Here is a 19,756-nt window from a genome sequence, read left to right on the forward strand (position 1 = left end):
GAGCCTCCTTCATCACTAGACTCCATGTCGTCTTCTTTACTGTTTGAATAAACTTTGCTTTGAGGGCAGCTAATCCTTAAAAGAATCCACTTCAAAAGTTAACTGTACTATAAAAGAAAGGGGCAGAAAATCCCAAGCGATTTCTCTCTCTCTCTCTCTCTCTCTCTCTCTCATCTAAGAAGACAAAACCAGCCATTTGACTTTGGGGGGTAGATCCTGACCTGAGAATTTGGTCAGCCATGTTGGTGGGAACATGTGGTAAGGATTTTACCTTGAACCAAGTTTAGCTTGTTTAGTTTTCACTACTAAAAAGCATTTTATCTTTATTTCTCTTGTAACCATTTCTGACTTTAATACCTGATCCTTGAATTTACTCAAAACCCTATCATAAGAACATAAGAACATAAGAAAGGCCGTACTGGGTCAGACCAAAGGTCCATCTAGCCCAGTATCTGTCTACCGACAGTGGCCAATGCCAGGTGCCCCAGAGGGAGTGAACCTAACAGGCAATGATCAAGTGATCTCTCTCCTGCCATCCATCTCCATCCTCTGACGAACAGAGGCTAGGGACACCATTCTTACCCATCCTGGCTAATAGCCATTTATGGACTTAGCCACCATGAATTTATCCAGTCCCCTTTTAAACATTGTTATAGTCCTAGCCTTCACAACCTCCTCAGGTAAGGAGTTCCACAAGTTGACTGTGCGCTGCGTGAAGAAGAACTTCCTTTTATTTGTTTTAAACCTGCTGCCTATTAATTTCTTTTGGTGACCCCTAGTTCTTGTATTATGGGAATAAGTAAATAACTTTTCCTTATCCACTTTCTCAACATCACTCATGATTTTATATACCTCTATCATGTCCCCCCTTAGTCTTCTCTTTTCCAAACTGAAGAGTCCTAGCCTCTTTAATCTTTCCTCATATGGGACCCTCTCTAAACCCTTAATCATTTTAGTTGCTCTTTTCTGAACCTTTTCTAGTGCTAGAATATCTTTTTTGAGGTGAGGAGACCACATCTGTACACAGTATTCGAGATGTGGGCGAACCATGGATTTATATAAGGGCAATAATATATTCTCAGTCTTATTCTCTATCCCCTTTTTAATGATTCCTAACATCCTGTTTGCTTTTTTGACCGCCTCTGCACACTGCGTGGACATCTTTAGAGAACTATCCACGATGACGCCAAGATCTTTTTCCTGACTCGTTGTAGCTAAATTAGCCCCCATCATGTTGTATGTATAGTTGGGGTTATTTTTTCCAATGTGCATTACTTTACATTTATCCACATTAAATTTCATTTGCCATTTTGTTGCCCAAACACTTAGTTTTGCACTTAGTTTCTTTCCTCTCACCTGTTTTTGCTGAAATTCAAATTTGCTTTGTCTCCTGCCATCTCTTCTCCTGGTTGTCTAAAGGACCCTGTTTACTACTTCTGTGTAAACTGAAGTGAACACACATTTCTTCTTTCAGGATACTTCTGCCTGGGCTGTGTAGTTTGATGTTAAGAACATCATACAGGGGAATTTCATAACTTTACATATAATGTTGCTATGTTCTTTTGTTTGTTTTATTTTTTAATATGAACCAATCCATTGCTGTGTTTAAACTTGAATTGTTAGATAAAGTAGCAGACTGTTGAACATTGACCCTACAGGGGCAACGGACCTATAATATCTGATCTGTCCAGGAGAGGGCTGGACAGTGCAGAACACGTTTGGGGGGAAATTCAGGACTGGGAGTCTGTTGGGGTTACCCTGCAAGTAGAAAGCAAGGCAGGTGGAAGTCAGAGTGTGGGTGGTGTGTTGCTGACAGGCTGCTGCAGTCAGAGCTGCAGCTGTACACACACACTCAGGGTGTGACCTGTAGGCTGTTGGCTGTTTGTGAGCAGCCCAGGTTGGGAGCTACAATAGCAAAGCATTGTGAGACCCCCAAGGTTGTGGGGCAGGCGGTGACACAATCTCTGACTGGTCTGGATTGCATCCCAGAATGTGACAATAGCCTACGAGTGGGAACACAGATGGAGGCATTTAGAGGTGAAGTGACTCGCATACGGTCACACAACAGGATGGTGGTCACAATCTCCTGAGTCACATCTCCTGAGTCCTAGGGGAGAGCCCCACTCACTGGACCACATTGCCTCTCCAGCTATTGACTTCATCCAAATGTAGATGTGTTTCCTGAATAAGATGGTGTTGGGGTGAGGGGAAAGGCATTGTTATCCTTGATGGACATGTGAAAAGTTTTCAAATAATAATTTTGATATTTTAAAATATTTTTGTAAAATATATTTGTTTGCAGAGGATCTTTTATCCTAGCATGACTTCATGTTAGCTATAGGAAATCATTGCATTAAGCTGGAAAGCAGATTAACTCCCTGAACATCTAAAAATACAAATTGTAGAATATCTTGTACATATGGTAGTGTATGAGTAGGTTTTAAATAGTTTTGCTGTTTATAACACACAAAGGATTTAGTTTAGGAGTGCATTAATTATAATCTATAGTAGTTTAATAGCTAAAATAACCCCAGTTCAATAGCCAGGGACCAAGAGGCAATAGATAGCTTTTATTTGGATTCCCACATTTTGTGTGTCCTTAGTTAGAGTTCAGAATGTGTTGTCTACCAGCTGATAGCTAGACACTAGAGTGGATTTACCTATTTAGTAGAGTTCCTCCCTCCTCTCCAATCCCATGACTGGAGAAGCAAAGCCAGAGACCTGTTCTTACTGAACTAACTGAACACCGTTATAAATCTGGAGTAACTCTATTGAAGCTTAGAGCGTAACACTTGATTTATCCCCTATAGTTCAGAGCAGAATTTGACCGAATGGAGGTTTTGCCATTGACTTTAATGGCACCAGGATTGGGCTCCAAGGCAATCATAATCTATAGGCAGCAATCCTGCCAAGTGCCCCAAAAGGAAGCCTTGCCTCTGAGCAAACCAGTAGGAACAATGCTGAGCTTGTGTTAGCTGGAAATTGTTCACAATTGCACAAAAATAAATGAAAGTTGTCCTGATAAAATCCTCCTGTGTAGTGAAGCTGCCGTGCTCTTAGATTTATGATTAGGGAGTATCATCCTCCTTTTCAGGCCTCATTTGAAGGCTATTTAATTTTATTGAACAAAAATAAATCTTTTCTGTCGAGTACTATCTCTATGAAAGTCTGCCCCTTCCCTCCTTATAGTGGTCAACATGCAACAGATTTTCTTTTTACACAAACATGGAGCAAGCCATTAAAGGCAGTAGTAGAGGGAAGTAGCCTAAAGTAGCTAGATTTGGGAGATGGGAGGAGTCTGAAAGCTCAGCCATGGACTGATGAGGAGGGTGGGTGAGGAGGGTGCTTCTTCTTGGAATGTTATAAGTGGTTGGAATACAAGAAGCAAGATGGTCAGTTTTGAATCCAGGCTACTCTGTAGATTTGTAGCCTGCCAGCTTCTTTGCCTAATAATGGATATTATCATTTCTCTTCCAAACTTTAACCTACCGAAGCCAAATTCCAGCTTCATGTAAGTGGATGCCATTCACTTACACCCGTTGACTTTAGCCCTAAAATAGAAAATTCAGATAAACAGAACTAATGACTTTGACACCTGCTGTAAACATATAAGAAAAAAACTATTCCTTTTCCTTTGGATGGCTGAAGACTGTTGAAACTTGAAACAGTGGTAATTGTTTCATTTCTGGGTCCTAGGTGTAAAAGCAATTGCCTGTGAAATGATATTCAAAAATGAATAAAGCTGTAAAGTTTTTAATCTAACTTGCAAAATAAATTCAGTACTCAAGTGAGGCAGCTACTAGGCTGCCTTTAATCAAGCACTTCCGTGTATGCGACAGGCAAGGATTAGGCTGTGTTGCTTACACATACGTAGTCTTCCCTTTTCCTACACTACTTTTCTGCACTGTTTCCAAAATATGTTTCATATCCACTGTGAGTAACATTCTTGGATTTCTCCCAGATCAATCAAACATAAATCACTTCTGCAGAAAGCAGGTTTTGCCACAAGTTGGGGGGACGGGGAACAGACTTCCTTCCTTGGTGAACTTTTAACTACTGCAATTGCATTTTACTGTAAATGGCTTTGATTAGCAAAAGCTAATAGAAAAGAGTCTGATTTTCTTACTGTGTCAGTTTTATGAAGGTGGTGGTCTCTGCCAACTGCGGGGGTTTGGGTGCAACTAGTCAATAATCGGGAATTACTTGTATCTGTTTCAGAGCTCACTGAAGAGAAGAGGCAGCCGGGAAATGCACAAAGAAAAGAAGACATTCACCCAGGTACCATTTTCAAGAATGTGTGATGATTTTCATAATCATGTGACAATTAAATGGGGAAAACTAAAAGTCTCTCTTTACTGGGTGTTGACAGAACCACCAAAAATGTCAAACAGACCTGATTAGACTTAAATCCACTGAGACATTTCACAAAAATAACAGGAGTACTTGTGGCACTTCAGATAATTTAGAAGCAATTTAGGACGTGAATTTGATTTTTAAACTCTGCAGCTCTTCAGTTTTATTCTCATCTCTGGTATCTAGACTCAGGCTAACGTTTTTTTTCAGGAAAAGAAAATCACCTTGCCTCATAAAGTAATTGGATCATAGCTCAGGGACTAACTAAATTTATACATGGTGCCAAAGTTTTTGTGCTAATGAGCATCATGGCACCAGATGGAGTTCACACACTGAAACAACACCTAATGTGTTCTGGTGTCAGAGCCCAAGGTTTGATTTCTCATGTGAGGTGAACAGCATGTGAACTTAAAAATATTTGCTTCCTCTAGCTCAGTTAAAATAAAGAGGCTGTGCTATCTGCCCTCCCCACTTGAATGCTGATTTTATTGAATTTCCATAGGCTGATTCTCCCCAGGAAAGCAGTCGGCCCGGATTCCTTTCCTTTTTGTGCTGACTGCAGTGGTTGAAGTCTTTTCTGGTCTCCATTCCATTAGCTAGTTAATAACGCTGAGATGAGGGTAGGGTTTCAGATCACTGTGAAGAGGAGTCAATAGCAGCATCACAGCTCTGTTGGAGAGAGAGAGAGATTGTACCTCCCGGTTTTTCTCTCCAGTTCCCCTCAGCCCCCATCTGCAAACTGAATATATTAATGTGATTTCATCCTTATAGTTTTTTTCTAAGTTGATGGAATCTTAACATCCATTGATTTGTAATAATAATACAACACTTAGCACTTTATGTCATCACCAGCCCCTGCGGCATGGGTAAGATGGGGAAGGGAGATTTACTGCACCAGTGGTATCTGGAAGCACCCGACCTGCAGAGAACACAGGCAGACACAATGCCGCCTCTAGGGAACAAACGTAGGAATTCATCGGAAGCAGCCTTTGAAAGGGTGCAATGTACTCTCCTCCCAAATGGCCAGCTGATGAGCAGAGACTACCGGTCTCTACTTGATGGGGGGGGCAAAATTTAAAGGTCAGGGGGCACGTGATCGCTCCATACGTTGCCTATAGCCCCTGTCCCACTCCCCCTGCAGCTCCCACACCCGCTTCAAGCCGGCACCACCTTGCCTCCTCTCCCTTCACATCTCCTTCCCCACTTACTTCTCCCATCGCCTCCCCGCTGCAGGCTCGGTGCAGACCGGACACCAACTGCCAAGCAGGTAACTGCAGCTGCAGGCAAGGAAGGGATGGGACTCAGAGGGCTTTGCCGCATCCTTTCTGGCAGAGCTGTGCTGTCAGCCTCATCTCTCTTCCCTGCTCTGGGCGTCTCTTAGTGGAGCTCAGCGGGAGCTTTCTTGGGCACATCCCCCTGAGCTGCGCTCAGCCCAACTCCCAACCTGGCAGAAATCTGGGAGGGGGGAGCACATGACCCCATGTGCCCCCGCTCCTCCCCCGCCACAGCAATGCCTGTGATGAGGATGATTATTTAAATGATCAGTTATTTGGGGCCGGGTTTTTTTCTACCTGTCTGTAAAGCACCTGGCAAACTATTGGGTTTATATAAATGATTATAAGCGAGGGCTTGGTCATGCCCACTTCAGGTTGTCTGGTGCAGCTGGCAGCACAAACATTCTTTTTCCATGCACTCAGGGAAAGCAAGCAGGTTCACAAACAGAGGATTCCTTATGCTCCCAGCCCCAGCCCCCCCCCCCCCCCCCCCCCCGCAATGCCCCAAGAGCAGTCAGAATTTGATCCTATGCCTTTATAAAGAGCTTTACAAACATTGACCAACTCACTTTCACATCACCTTGGTGTGGGATAGGTAAGAAAATATTATAATCCCCACATTGTAGTCACAGAGAGCCTAAAGCCCAGATCCTCAAAGGTATCCTCATTGAAATAAGTGGGAGTTAGTTGCCTAAATACCTTTTGAGAATCTGGACCTAAGTGACTTGTCCAAGATCACAAAGTGACTCTTTATGTCTCATGTCCACTCTTTTCTGGACTGGTTTTGCAAGCAAAGGTGACCATGAATTTAGATTCTAATAGTAGCTTGATGCGATCTGTGGACTTAAATATTCATAGACTACATCAGGACCAATTTCTCACCTACTGTGTGTTCACAGTGGGAAAATATGCAGAACTGTTCTATCCAGACCCAGTAAATACCCTGTAAAATTATTTTGAAATAAAGGGAAAACAAAACAAGTCTTTTAGTAGTGCTTCTCCACCATTAAGTGTATTGAAGAAAAAAGTTTCTATTCAGCAAAGCTACAGAATGGAGCTACTTGGGAAATGCCAGGCAGCAATCAAAACACAAAGGAAACAGCACAAGGTAGGAGGGTTGGCACTCAGACAGCTGCTTGGGTACTAGCAATGGTACCTTGTCGTCAGACTTCCAATGCAATAAATGCTTAACCATCTTCTGCCTGGCAATACCCTTGAGCAGGTGGTGGTGAGGAGATAGTAGTTTGTCACTATTTCTCTTTGTGTCTGCTTGCCAGCAAAAGAAATACCATATTTTGGAATTTTTGATCAGATCCTCAATCTCATGACAGAATTGACACCAGTGGTGGGCAACCTGGGGCCCATCAGGGTAATCCACTGCTGGACCACAAGACAGTTTGTTTACATCGACTGTCCACAAGCACAGCCGCCCACAGCTCCCAGTGGCTCGCGAGCCGATTTTTGATGGCACATGGCGGCGGGCTGAGCGGCTCAGCCCACCGCCACTCTGGGGTTCCGGCTGCTGCCCCGTTGCCAGCCGGGGTCCCGGCCGCCAGCCCCACTCAGCGCCCGCTGCTGGCCTGGGGACCCCCAGGGAACCCCAGGCTGGCAGCGGGCTGAGCAGGCCGGCGGCTGAGACCCTGACTTGCAGGAGCTGGCGTCTGGAACCCCAGAGTGGCGGCGGGCTGAGCCACTCAGCCTGCTGCCGTCCTGGGGTTCCATTCACTCAGCCGGCGGCAGGCTGAGCAGGGCCGGCGGTGGGCTGAGCAGGGCCTGGGATCCTTGTCTGGGGTTCCAGCCACCAGCCCTGCTCAGCCCGCTGCCGGTCTGGGGTCCAGCCGCTGGCCCTGCTCAGCCGCTGCTGGTCTGGGGTTCCATTCACCCAGACAGGCAGCGGGCTGAGTGGGGCCGGTGGCCGGGACCCCAGACCGGTAGCAGGCTGAGCTGCTCAGTCTGCTGCCAGTCTGGGGTTCCATCCGCCAGCTCCTGTCAGCCGGGATCCCGGCCGCCGGCCCCCCTCAGCCCGCTACCAGCCTGGGGTTCTGCTCACCCAGGCCGGCAGGAGGCTGAGTGGGGCTGGCAGCCGGAACCCCAGAACGGCAGCAGGCTGAGTGCTGCCGGCACCTCACACTGGCAGCGGACTGAGCCACTCAGCCCTCCGCCGGCCCTGCTCAGCCCGCCACGACCCGCTCAGCCCGCTGCCGGCTGAGTGAATGGAACCCCAGACCGGCAGCGGGCTGAGCAGGGCCAGCGGCTGGACCCCAGACCGGCAGCGGGCTGAGCGGGGCTGGTGGCTGGAACCCCAGACAAGGATCCCAGGCAAGGATCACACTAAATTGAAAAGATCTGCATTTTAATTTTATTTTAAATGAAGCTTCTTAAATATTTTAAAAACCTTATTTACTTTAAATACAACAATGGTTTATTTATATAATATAGACATAGAGAGAGACCTTCTACAAAAGTTAAAATGTATTACTGGCACGCGAAACCTTAAATTACAGTGAACTTGGCACACCACTTCTGAAAGGTTGCTGACCCCTGGTGTAGGGTGTCCTACATACTACTTCTTTAAAATTGACTTCAGCTGGTCAAGAAATTATTGATATTTCTTGTACACAAAGCTTCTGAAGGGACATGTACATGAGAGTTGGAATTTTATACTTCTGGCATGCATAGACATTACTGACACTGTTCTGAGCATTCTATCACCTTGGAAAAGCTCTCGAAGGATTGAGATTTTCTGTTAGTATGCATGTGAACTAGGGAAATAGCTATGTCACCTTTCCAAAGGGAATCCATATTTGGTAGTTGGGATTAACATCCAGCAATTCTGTTGTCTTATATCTGTCTTTTTTCCCCATGATTTTGAATGGAAACAACTTTTCTTTTCTTTTTTGTTCTGCTTTGTCAGTTGTGAAAAAGATTATCTATCATACTTTAACACTTTAGTCAAAAGACTAATAATATTATAAGAATAATAACCAATGGTGCTTTTCTGCTGGTAAAACAACACTTAACTGTGGAAGTATTCAACTTGCGTTGAGCAATGAAGTTGGACACAAGCATTAAGGGCCTGGCACAAAATCCATTGAAGTCAATGAGAATTTTTCTTTCTTTTTTTTTTTAAAAGCAGACACATTCATCTTGTGTTGCCTCAAGAATAGCTAGGAGACTATTGTTTATAGGCTTGACATCCAGTGCAAATTAAGTCTGAAATTCTCCTTTACCTTAATGGGACCAGGATCAAGCCTGTACAGCTAACACCAATGAAAAAGATATGTGTGATGACTGTTGCTTTTACAGTGTGTATGAATGAAGTTATCAACAAAAAGGGAGATACAAGAACCTGGGTAATTACACAGGAATTTCCAGGAAAACATACAGATTGCTGCGCTTGGCAGCCAAAGAAAGCAGACAAATAAGATGAATTCTATTGGATGTCAAAGAAAGCATAAAGGGAATTTCATATGAGAGCATTTATGGCAGTTTAAAAAAAATGTGGGACTTGTCTAAATTTTATTTTATATGTTCTCAAGAATACAAATAACTGTTCTTAATTTCCTTACAGATGAATCCAGCACTGATCTAGACATAACTGTTCTTAAAAGTAAAGTCTATAATGGTGATGATAAACTTATTGTCAGAACAAAAAAGAAAAACAATGCATTCTTTAGAGTACAAAACCCCATACTGCAGCACCGAATAAAGATGTTTTACTCTTAAAGCCAGATTTAGCCAAAGCAAGCAAAACCTTCCAGGGATTTCAGTGGGAGCTGCATAAACTTTTGTCATGGCTGAATTTGATACTTAATTTCCAACATCTAATTGCTAGTGAAGATGCAAGCAACTTGCAAACATCTGAGACTTCACAATCGAAGCTGTGTGTGCGTGTGCTTGTGTATGAGAATGCAAATATATTAACACAGATAAGGAATCTATTGTAAAGACTCTCATTATAATTGTTAGTAGTTTATACCTTCTTGAACGTATTTATAAAAAATCAAAGTATTGGTGCCAGAGCAATTATGACCACTGTCTTAACCAATCAACCCAATTTGTATTTGTTTTGATCTGTTTGATTCCGGTATTCCTGCTCATCACTGAGATGATTGGCAGCTTTGATTTTTTTGGAGGTGTATGAATCTTTTGTTTACATATTTCATGTTCTCACTTAGCCTGTTAACTTCCTTACTGTTTTTTAAAAACCATATCTTGCTCCCAGGAAAGCCAGTGCCAAAACTCCCACTGACTTCAATGGAGCAGAACTGGGCCATAGTTGCCCAATTTACTCTGTATCTGTTATAATTGAAATTAAATAATTAGTGTATATTTGAACAGAGGTAGTGATAGATTATTGTAAGTAATCCAACAGATGATGATGATGTAATGAGGTGTACTTTAGGAATTAAACTCCCCCAGGCAGATTGCATAGTCTTAATTAGTCTTGTTCCAAATTTTTATCTAAACTGGGTGACTAATTAAAATGGGCATTTCTTCTTCTGACCTTTGTTTCACTTACTGTGCATTGTAACAAAAACAGTACTTGTGAATTGTAACAGAGGGTTGCTGAAACCGAAATGGAGGGTCCATAGCTTCTTGTACATGTGTCCTCATGGCCCTCCCAGCCAGGGATTTCCCTACACCCCCCCTGAATTTCCCCAACATCTCCCCCTCCCCCCGCAGTTTTGTGAACTTGTTACATGCAGTGTTGCCAATTTAGTGATTGTTTGGAAATTTGAATTGAAATTGAAACATTAATACACACTTTAAAAGCATATAAAGTGTATGATATAATACGTGTATCTGAAAAAGTATAATAGATTTGAAAAGTATGAACATAGACTAGCTTCCTTATACAGCTGTTGTTTTTTATGACATCAGTGCATTCATTTTGGTGATGTTGGCCAACCTCATAATTTCAAATCATGATTTGTAAGCAAAGTCTAATTGAGCTCTCCCTGACAGCTAGTGGCTGGGGGGAAAGGCTTCAGGACCAGATTGTATTTACATTCACACCTAATCTACCTAGGTATCCAGCAAACAGAGCTGTGTTGACCAAGTGATACATTTTGGCTGGGGTTGGGTTACAAATCACTTGAATGTGAGCGGGGGGAGGGGGGAATGAAATGTTGTTACTCTCATTGTATGAGTAAAGGGCAGTAGAACTGTACTTAGCCTGTGCCGATTGAGGGCATCAAGAGAGAGGGTGGGGACAGGTGTTTTGCTTGATGGTCTGACTGAGTCACAAGTACTATTTGACCTGCCCCTCTCCACTGCTTAAAGACAGAGCTGATTAGGCTCCTTTTGTTAAGTGACCACATCAGCTGAAGTCACCGATAATCAGGTCTAAGTGCTTAGATCTGCTGTGGGACAGTGTTTCTGTGGAAGAGATGGCCCAGTCTGCCCTAGCAGCAAGGTTCCTCCACTGAGAGCTCAGCTGAAATCACTGAGAGCTAGGTGGAACCTCAAGAGACCAACTTGCAGAGGTCACAGTGGCAGGTGGCAGCAGAAGGTGACGGCGCAGGGCCATTGGCAACAGAGTGATGGAGTGAACGGTGGCACAACGACCAACAGTGGCCAGAGCGAACAGTGAGCAGCTGGAGAAACAAGCAAGATGTCTTCTTGCCCCCCAACTGGGAGGTGAACTCATGTGAAAGCACCTCTGAACTCTGAGTCCCCACTGACCAAGGACAGCAACGGTGAGTGTTAATGAGGCTGTTAAGAATGCTGGAGACACAACACAGTTCATGCGAACAAACATGTCTGTGGCATCATACTTTCTATTTAAGCAAGAGATACCACACACTACAAACTGGAGGCCAATGTTAAGTGCATTGTCACTTGTTCATCCTGAAGTTGAACACTGGTTCCGAACAAGACCAGCAAATGCTCACTATCTTTCTGCAAGAAACTCAGCTGACTGGCTAGAAGCATGCGGTGCAACAGTGAAAGACTCAACAGTTAAAAAAGTGAAGAACTCTCTCACCACATTCAAAAAATTTGCATACATGGCTGATGAATGCACCAATGCAAATGGGCATCAAGTATTAAGTCATTGTGTACGTTATCTTGATGTCACGGGTAGGCCAGTAGATGCATTTCTAGATGTTCAAGATATAGAAGACACATCGGCTGCATCTGTGACAACCCACATCTTAGAAGAGTTAAATGCTTGTCAGTTGGACCCCAATCAGATGGCTGCTTGTGCATTTGATGGAGCTGCAAACTTCTCTGGAAGACAGGGTGGAGTACAAGCTTTGCTCAGAGAAAAGTGTGACCCTAATCTCTCCTATACACACTGTAGAGGCCATCTACTCCAACTAGCGCTAGTATGAGCTGCAGACTCTTCAAAAGACATTAAAAAAGCTATACATTTAATGTCTTTGTTATATTCTTTTTTCAGCAAGAGTCCAAAAAGACTGAATATCTTGGAAAATATAGAAGATACACTGGGACTGAAGTTCAAATTAGTCCAACCTGGGAAAACCCTCTGGCTTTCTCATGAGCAATCCTTGGCTGTTGTCTTAAAATTACTCCAGACGTTATTACTGGCTTTGGAAAGTATCTACCAAGATGGGATGAATCTAAGTAGTGAGGCTGGTGATTACTTTTGCTACTACATTCAGAGAAGACTATTGCCATTCTCTATCTTGTAAGTCTACTGTTGAAACCACTTGGGTCATTAAACAATGCCATCCAGGCATCTGCTATAACAGTAGTAGATCTTTGACCAGCAACAGAAGCTACATTTGGATCAATCAGAGAGCTATCCATTGAAAAAGTACTGGAAGAAACAAAGACTTCAGTCAAGAAGTTGAATAATGAAGGAATTTATATTGAATCCTTAAGTGAAGAGGACAAGAAGTGTTTGTTAAGACAACTGAAAAAGTACACAGACTTGATTCTTAAAAGTCGACAGCAGCAACTTCTAGATTCTACTCAACCTCTACGTAGCTTTTACAGATCCCTGTCCTATAAAACACAGACAGTTGAGTGTAGTGAGGCACTACCAGCAATGGGGCTGCCATGTGCTCAGGACAGAATAGAGAATTTGAACACAGAGTGGAATATCATATGACAAATGAATGAAGATTTGACTTCAACTTCTTTTTTATCATCATTAGTGGCTTGACCCAATCTTTATGCTGTGTTTCCTGGGCTGAAAGAAGTAGGAATTCATCTCTTGCTACTCCCAGTCACAACAGCTACAGTTGAGCGTTCTTTTTCATCATTGAATAGAATTTTGTGTTCTGAAAGAAGTCGCCTTCTGCCTGATCATGTGAATTAACTAATGAGCATATTAATTGAAGGAATGGAAGTACCGGACACACGAGAAGCCACCAAAGATGAATGCATTGCATTCAAGAAGTTCATTAAAAAGTTGTGCAAAATTATAACAAGAAACCAAGAAAGATGTAGATGTAGTGCTTCATAGAAGGCTCGAGTAGCCAACTTTAATTTGTGTGATGATTTTAAAACATTAGTTAAATCTAATAAAATAGTCATGAAACATTTTTCAGTTTTTACTGTGGTGCCATACAGCCCACCTTCACCCTCATGGTCTCACTCCTCATCGGCCCTGACTCCCCCCTTGTAAATTCGATCTCCCCCCCCCCCATTTCAATTCCTGGGGAAAACACTGCTTCCAGCAACGTTGACAAAACCTACAACCTCAAGAGATTATCTTTCAAAGACTGCCTTCCATAATTATACTGATGCTGATAACTGTGTCTCTTCTGAGACCAAATACCTACATCTCCATGACAAATAATAAAAGTGAATAATGCAAGAGAATAGTTCATCTTAAAATTTACTTAATCTTGCCTCTTATTTCTATGTAATACACACTAGAGATGTGGTTTTAAAATATCCCCAAAACAAAATCTCTTATTTAAGAGACTGTGCTTGCTTTAAAGTGAAAGTTTTCTAATGGGCTGGGTTTGGATTTTACAGAGGTGCTAGGATGACCATATTTCCCTAAACTGAAAATGGGACACTGGGAGTGGATATGACCCTTCTGCCCCAGTCCTTCTCCCTCCTATTTTTCTCCATCCCCTCCTCTCTGTCCCTCTCCCTGACCCACTCTGCTCTTATTTCCCTTCTCCCCTGCCCTCTCCTCACTTCTCTGCATTGAGAGAATATGAGCTGCCTGGCATCACTGTGCAGGGTTGGCCCAAGCCAATGTCACAGAACCAGTGCTTAATTTGTGCTGGGGCTGAGCCTGGCACCTCTAGGCTTGGCAATTCATAGCCCTCGCACCTCTGGGATCCCAGCTAACAGCCGCCACTCTCCGGCCGCCCAGCTCTGAAGGCGCCACCACTGCCAGCAGCAGCACAGAAGTAAAGGTGGCAATACACCATACTATGCCACCCTTACTTCTGCGCTGCTGCTGGAAGCAGCACTGCCTTCGGAGCTGGCCAGCAGCCGCCTTTCTCCAGCTGCCCCAGCCAGTGCTTAATTTATGCCGGAGCTGAACCCCGGCACCTCTTTCATTACAAATTAAGCACTGCATGGATGTCACAACTCTTTTGGCCAAACTGGGCATTTTGTCCAATTTGCTCTTGCCCGAACATTCCTCTGCACCCTCCTAGGGTAAGAGCAAACGGGACAAATGCCCAGTTTGTCATGACGTCCAGGATGGAGCTTAAAAAGGGGACTGTCCCAGCTAAAACAGGATGTATGGTCACCTGAGTTAGTGTATTCCTTTTCACTGTCACCTCTGGAGAGCTGGGCTCACACATAGTTTATATCACTGGTGACATGATGGTCACATCCTATTTCCCAACAATAGCAACAACAATCGTGCTTCTCATTTTCAAGAGGATTTACAAACATGTCCTGTGTCACAAAATGTTGTGAGGATTCTTTAGTCAAAGTCTAGTGCATGCTTTTCATTATGGCAAAACAACCACACAGTTTGACACACTTCAGAATGTTTGACACACTGCTGAGAAGACGACTGAGTGGAGAAATGAGAAGCAACCTCATTCATACAGTTAGCCTCTGTTTCATGCATGCTAAAAATTATCTAATTTATAATTAAAATTAAAAGGAAATAGTTCAAACAAAATACTACACCGTTTCATTTGAATCATTTTTTGTTGTTCGTAAAGTTTGTGCAATCTTTGATAAGACCTTGTTGTCTGCAAAACACATCAGCACAATTATGCTATGATTTTTCTATTCATCTGGAAACTATGTTAATTTCACCAGGCCCAAGCCGTGAAATGTATCAACTTTATTTGTGATTTGCACAGCGTGCGCTCTCGCTCTCTCTCTTTCAATTGTATGTATGTTTGAAATTTCAAAGGAAAAAATGTGAAGATTTTGGTACTTAAACAATTGATTATGCCTTTATTATATAATAATTCTTTTTTGCGGGGGGGCTCTTCCTATTGGCAGGAGGACAGTGCTGACTTGAAGTGCCAGCTTCAGTTTGCCAAAGAAGAAGCAGTGCTAATGCGTAAGAAAATGGCCAAGCTGGGGAGGGAGAAAGATGAACTGGAACAGGAGCTCCAGAAGTACAAGTCCATCTATGGAGATGTGGATAGTCCACTCCCTATCGGGGAGGCAGGAGGGCCACCCAGCACCAGAGAGGCTGAGCTAAAACTTCGTCTGAAACTGGTGGAAGAGGAAGCTAACATACTGGGCAGGAAGATAGTTGAACTGGAGGTGGAGAACAGAGGTATTAAAGCTGAGATGGAGGACATGAGATGCCAGTATGAGAGAGAGTGTCTTAGCCGGGACCACATTTCAAGCATTCCTACCTCGCCATACGGTGACTCCATGGAGTCGGCAACAGAGCTGCGCCGTCACTTGCAGTTTGTTGAAGAAGAGGCGGAGCTGTTGAGGAGATCGATCTCTGAGATTGAGGATCACAACAAACAACTAACCAATGAACTGAACAAATTCAAGTTTGAGCCCAGTCAGGAGTCCAGCTGGCTGGATGATGGTGCCTCTAAATGCAGTGGATCCCTACAAGAGGAGTTGAAATCAGCGAGGATGCAAATCAATGAACTGAGTGGAAAAGTGATGAAACTCCAGTATGAGAATCGTGTGTTGATGTCCAATGTGCAGCGCTATGATCTTGTCTCTCACCTAGGGCTGCGCACTTCAAGTCCCAGGGACAGTGATGCTGAGAGTGATGCAGGAAAGAAAGAGAGTGACAGTGAAGAGGGCCGCCCAACTGAGCCAAAGAGAGAAGGACCCATTGGGGGCGAGAGTGACTCAGAAGAAGTTTATGAGAAGACGTCAGGTTTTGAGAGTGGTAAGCCATCAGAAGTTAGCGACCTCTGTTCTACTGAGTTAATGAGAGTGAAAGAGGACACTGAGTCTTTAATTAACATCAAACGAGAGGCTGAACGGCTTGAAAGGACAGTGCTCCGTCTCATCACTGACACTGATAGTTTAATTTATGATGCCAAGGTGCACATCACCAGCAGTCCCTCCTCTGAGCAGGGTTTCAAAAGTGATGGAGAGAGAGGTGAGGATAAAAATGAACCAGAACTTCTGGACACTATCAATTCAAGGATGAAAGCTTTCCGTAAAGAACTACAGATCTTCCTGGAGAAGGTTGATCACATCGGGGAAGGCCTCAAAGAACAAATGGAAGACCTCTCCCCTTTGCCCCACCTGACAGAGTCTTCCAGTTTTCTGTCCACAATGACATCCATGTCTCGAGACTCACCCATTGGTAACCTAGGAAAGGAGTTAATTACAGACTTCCAGGTAAGTGGGCTTCTTCTTTGCTTTCCCTCTGCTTATTGTTTCTCGCTGGCATTGCTACTCTAGAGCTAATTTCCCACACAGCTGCTTTATGATTTCAAATTGGCAGTGTATTACCGTCTAAAATGTAAAACAAACCCTTTTTAATGTTTGTATGCTCAACTACTTTGGTTCAGAGGCGGTTCCTCATGGTAAAAAGGCTAATCCGATGAAAGCAATAGGTATCTGGGGTTTTTGTTGTCTGTAGCAGCAACATTTCCTGATGAAGATGTGATTAGTTAAAAAATCCAAAGTAAATTTTCCTGTCAAAAGCAATTAGAAGCCTTGCTAATGACTGTATAGAGTTCTTTATTGTGCTCTCTTTTAAAAGAATGAGGTGTGTTCTCAAAAGCCTTGCCAAAAAAACAAAATTAAATAAAATTTCTAAGTGATGTTTTTTGAAAAGCCTGCTTACAGCTCACTCACATAACCGAGGGGCGAGTGAGAAGCACTAGCCAGCGAAGGACTGCCTTTCGTAAAGCGTTGCCAATGGGCGCATGTCTCAACTGCCACACTGGATATAGCTTTTCTGCACAGCACAAGTAAGGAAGGAAGAGCCTTGTATCCCGTATCCTTCATGACTTGTATGCTTGCTGTTGGTTTGACTCATGCATCCTCATTGCATGCGCCTCATAACCAGTGTTTGCATTCTTTTTTCCTCTCTTTCTCTTTTTTGCTTTTCAGATGTTTCAGCCCATCATTTTGCTCATCCTCATTTTAGTTTTGTTCTCTTCACTTTCTTATGCCACTGTATTTAAGTTGTTTTTTCTGTTCACGCTTTTCTTTGTCTTGTAGTTTTTTTTTCCAGTTGTCTACCTTACCCATTTTTGTTTTCTTTATTCCCTCCTGTCCTTTGTTTTTGTTATAAACCGCCCATGCACCTAACAGTCCAAACTGAGGGATCAGATGGAGTGGCAGCTCAGCCAAGATCGTGGAGAGGAGCAAGAGATTCACCACCACCGAGCCACCACCGAGCCACACCGCAGAGCTGATGGAGACATTAAACTCTACAGGCCAGGCGACAAGGGCTGTTTCAGTCTAGAGGTCAGCACAGCAGCCCATTCTACTAACTGCCTCCTGCTGCCTTGGAGGGGATATAAGTTTCAGCCCCAGAAGTGGCGGGGGAGGGAGGGTGAACAAGCTAGGTGAAACACTGCAACTTTGCTGTGACGTTTTCAGCAAACATATTTAAATATTCATAAACGCTCCCTTTAACAAGCAAATGCACTCTTGTTTTGGGGCTTATCACACTGCTCCCAGTAGCCTGGCCTGGTGGAAGAATAACGTTTGGCTCCAGGCCCAAATAAAATAAAATACAATATGCTCTCTGGAAGGGACTTTGTGCCCTTGAGGGAGATGGTGTATCTTGTGCTTCCGTGCCCCCAGGTTTTATCTTGGATTTTAAATTTTTTGAAGGCTAGAGATGCCCGGGATGGGGCTGTATAGTGCACAGCACTGTAATTCCCAACAGGCAGCAGGACAGCATACAGTCTCAAAAAAATTATTTAAACAGAATTATCAGATGCTGTCGGTCTGACATACTTCTATATTTGTCAAATATAAAAGCTAACACATTTTTATTTTAAAATCTCCCCCACTCAGAGGCTCAAGGCATGCTTTGCTGTACCAGGTTAAAATATAGCTTACACTGATTTGGTATAAACACAGATTGGCTACAACAGGGGTTCTCAACCTTTTTCTTTCTGAGGACCCCCCAACATGCTATAAAAACTCCACGGCCCACCTGTGCCACAGTAACTGATTTTCTGCATATAAAAGCCAGGGCCGGCTTTAGGGGGTAGCAAACAGGGAAATTGCTTGGGGCCCCTGCCAGTGGGAGCCCCATGAAGCTAAGCTGCTCAGGCTTTGGCTTCAGCCCCAGGTGGTGGGGCTCAGGGCCTCAGGTTTCAGCCCCATGCGGTGGGGCTTCGGCTTTCTGCCCTGGGGCCCCATGGGTCTGATGCTGACCCTGCTTGACGGACCTCTTGAAACCTGCTTGTGGCCCTTCAGGGGGTCCCAGACTCCTGGTTGAGAACCACTGGGCTACAACATGGTTTCTGCTTTTTTTGTACTGTCTAGTCAATCTCCTTACCTAGACTAGCAAGTGGCATTTAAACATTGTTCTACAGATTAGCCCCATTCACACTGGCCTGCCAAACCCAGAAACTGGTTTAAATGGAAATAAGAAGTCGTTAAAGGGAGCTGAGTTTAAACATGGTTCTTTAATTCTGAAGCTCCATGTAGATAAAGACCTTAAAATATACAAGAAGCAGATAATTCAGTCTGGAAGAAGGAAGATGCTGGCTGTGAGAGCTGGTAATTGTGATGAACAGACAATAGGCACTAGAGATCAGAGGCGGAGCCGGGGAGGGGCGGCATGCTCCTCACTGGCTGGTGGCCAAACAGATCAATTCCATCCTGAATTTCAAAGGCAGAGTGGCTCTCCTTCACTGAGCACAGGTAACTTTTTTTTTTTTTTTTTTACCTTCTTGCCAGCAGTTGATGGTGGTAGCATAAGTAGTATTTAATTTACTGCCTCTCCCTCTTTACCCATCAAAGGTAAACTTCAAATCAGATATCTGCTAAAACATAAATAACAGTAAGTCAGTGGTTGGGAGTCAAACTTTCTCCTTAGATGTGGAAAACTGGAAGATGAGGGAGTTGAGTCCTTTCATTCAATACACATCTGGAACAATTGTCCCTAGTGAGAATTTCAGCAAGTATGGATCAGAAAATGACTTGAGTTAATGTTTAAAATCTTTCTGTTTAAACACTCTTACCATTAGTAGTTCCCTGCTGCCTGATTTTAACCTTCTCTTTGTATTATAAACCCTATATTTATCAAGCTACATGACTTGTGTAATTTTGGCACAAACGGTTTGCCATCTACCAAAATGAGATGTTACCTAAAGTAAACTGTCAAAAGCTGAGCAGATGGTGGGAGTAGTTTTCACATCAAGGAGACCTTAGCCTGGCACACAAAAGCAGGTAGCTATAACTGAAGGTACAAGAATATCCACTCGAGATCCAACTGTGCTGGAGAGGCGAGTGTGGATGGAACACACATAAAAGGGACCGAGGTAAGAAGGCAATAGTGACAAGCACACTTGTTTAAATACAATTTATTGAAGCTACAGGGAACATTACATTTACACTGTCATATGTTGAAATGATTGGGAATACCGGTGGTTTGAAATGCCATGAAGATCATCCAGTATTCCACCTTGGAGCTGGGCATCTACATAGTTATTGGTTCAATACAGGATAACTGGATGAAACCAGTTATACAGGAAGTCAGCCTAGATAATCTAATGTTTCCTTCTGGCCTTGAGGTCTATGAAAACATAAAATGGGAACCAAAT

At 43.5% G+C, this 19,756-nt stretch overlaps 1 protein-coding gene across 1 annotated transcript in view; it reads left to right on the plus strand.

The window, feature by feature from the left end:
• Positions 1-19,756, plus strand: part of MTCL1 (microtubule crosslinking factor 1) — a 198,762-nt gene that overhangs the window by 101,260 nt on the left and 77,746 nt on the right. Inside the window, exons 4-6 of the mRNA XM_065399251.1 lie at positions 4,219-4,278; positions 15,033-16,358; positions 17,283-17,438. Of these exons, the coding sequence (XP_065255323.1) occupies positions 4,219-4,278; positions 15,033-16,358; positions 17,283-17,438 (1,542 nt within the window). The remainder of the gene's footprint in view (positions 1-4,218; positions 4,279-15,032; positions 16,359-17,282; positions 17,439-19,756) is intronic.

The sequence above is a fragment of the Emys orbicularis genome, chromosome 2 (assembly GCF_028017835.1).
Source record: "Emys orbicularis isolate rEmyOrb1 chromosome 2, rEmyOrb1.hap1, whole genome shotgun sequence".
NCBI lineage: Eukaryota > Metazoa > Chordata > Testudines > Emydidae > Emys > Emys orbicularis.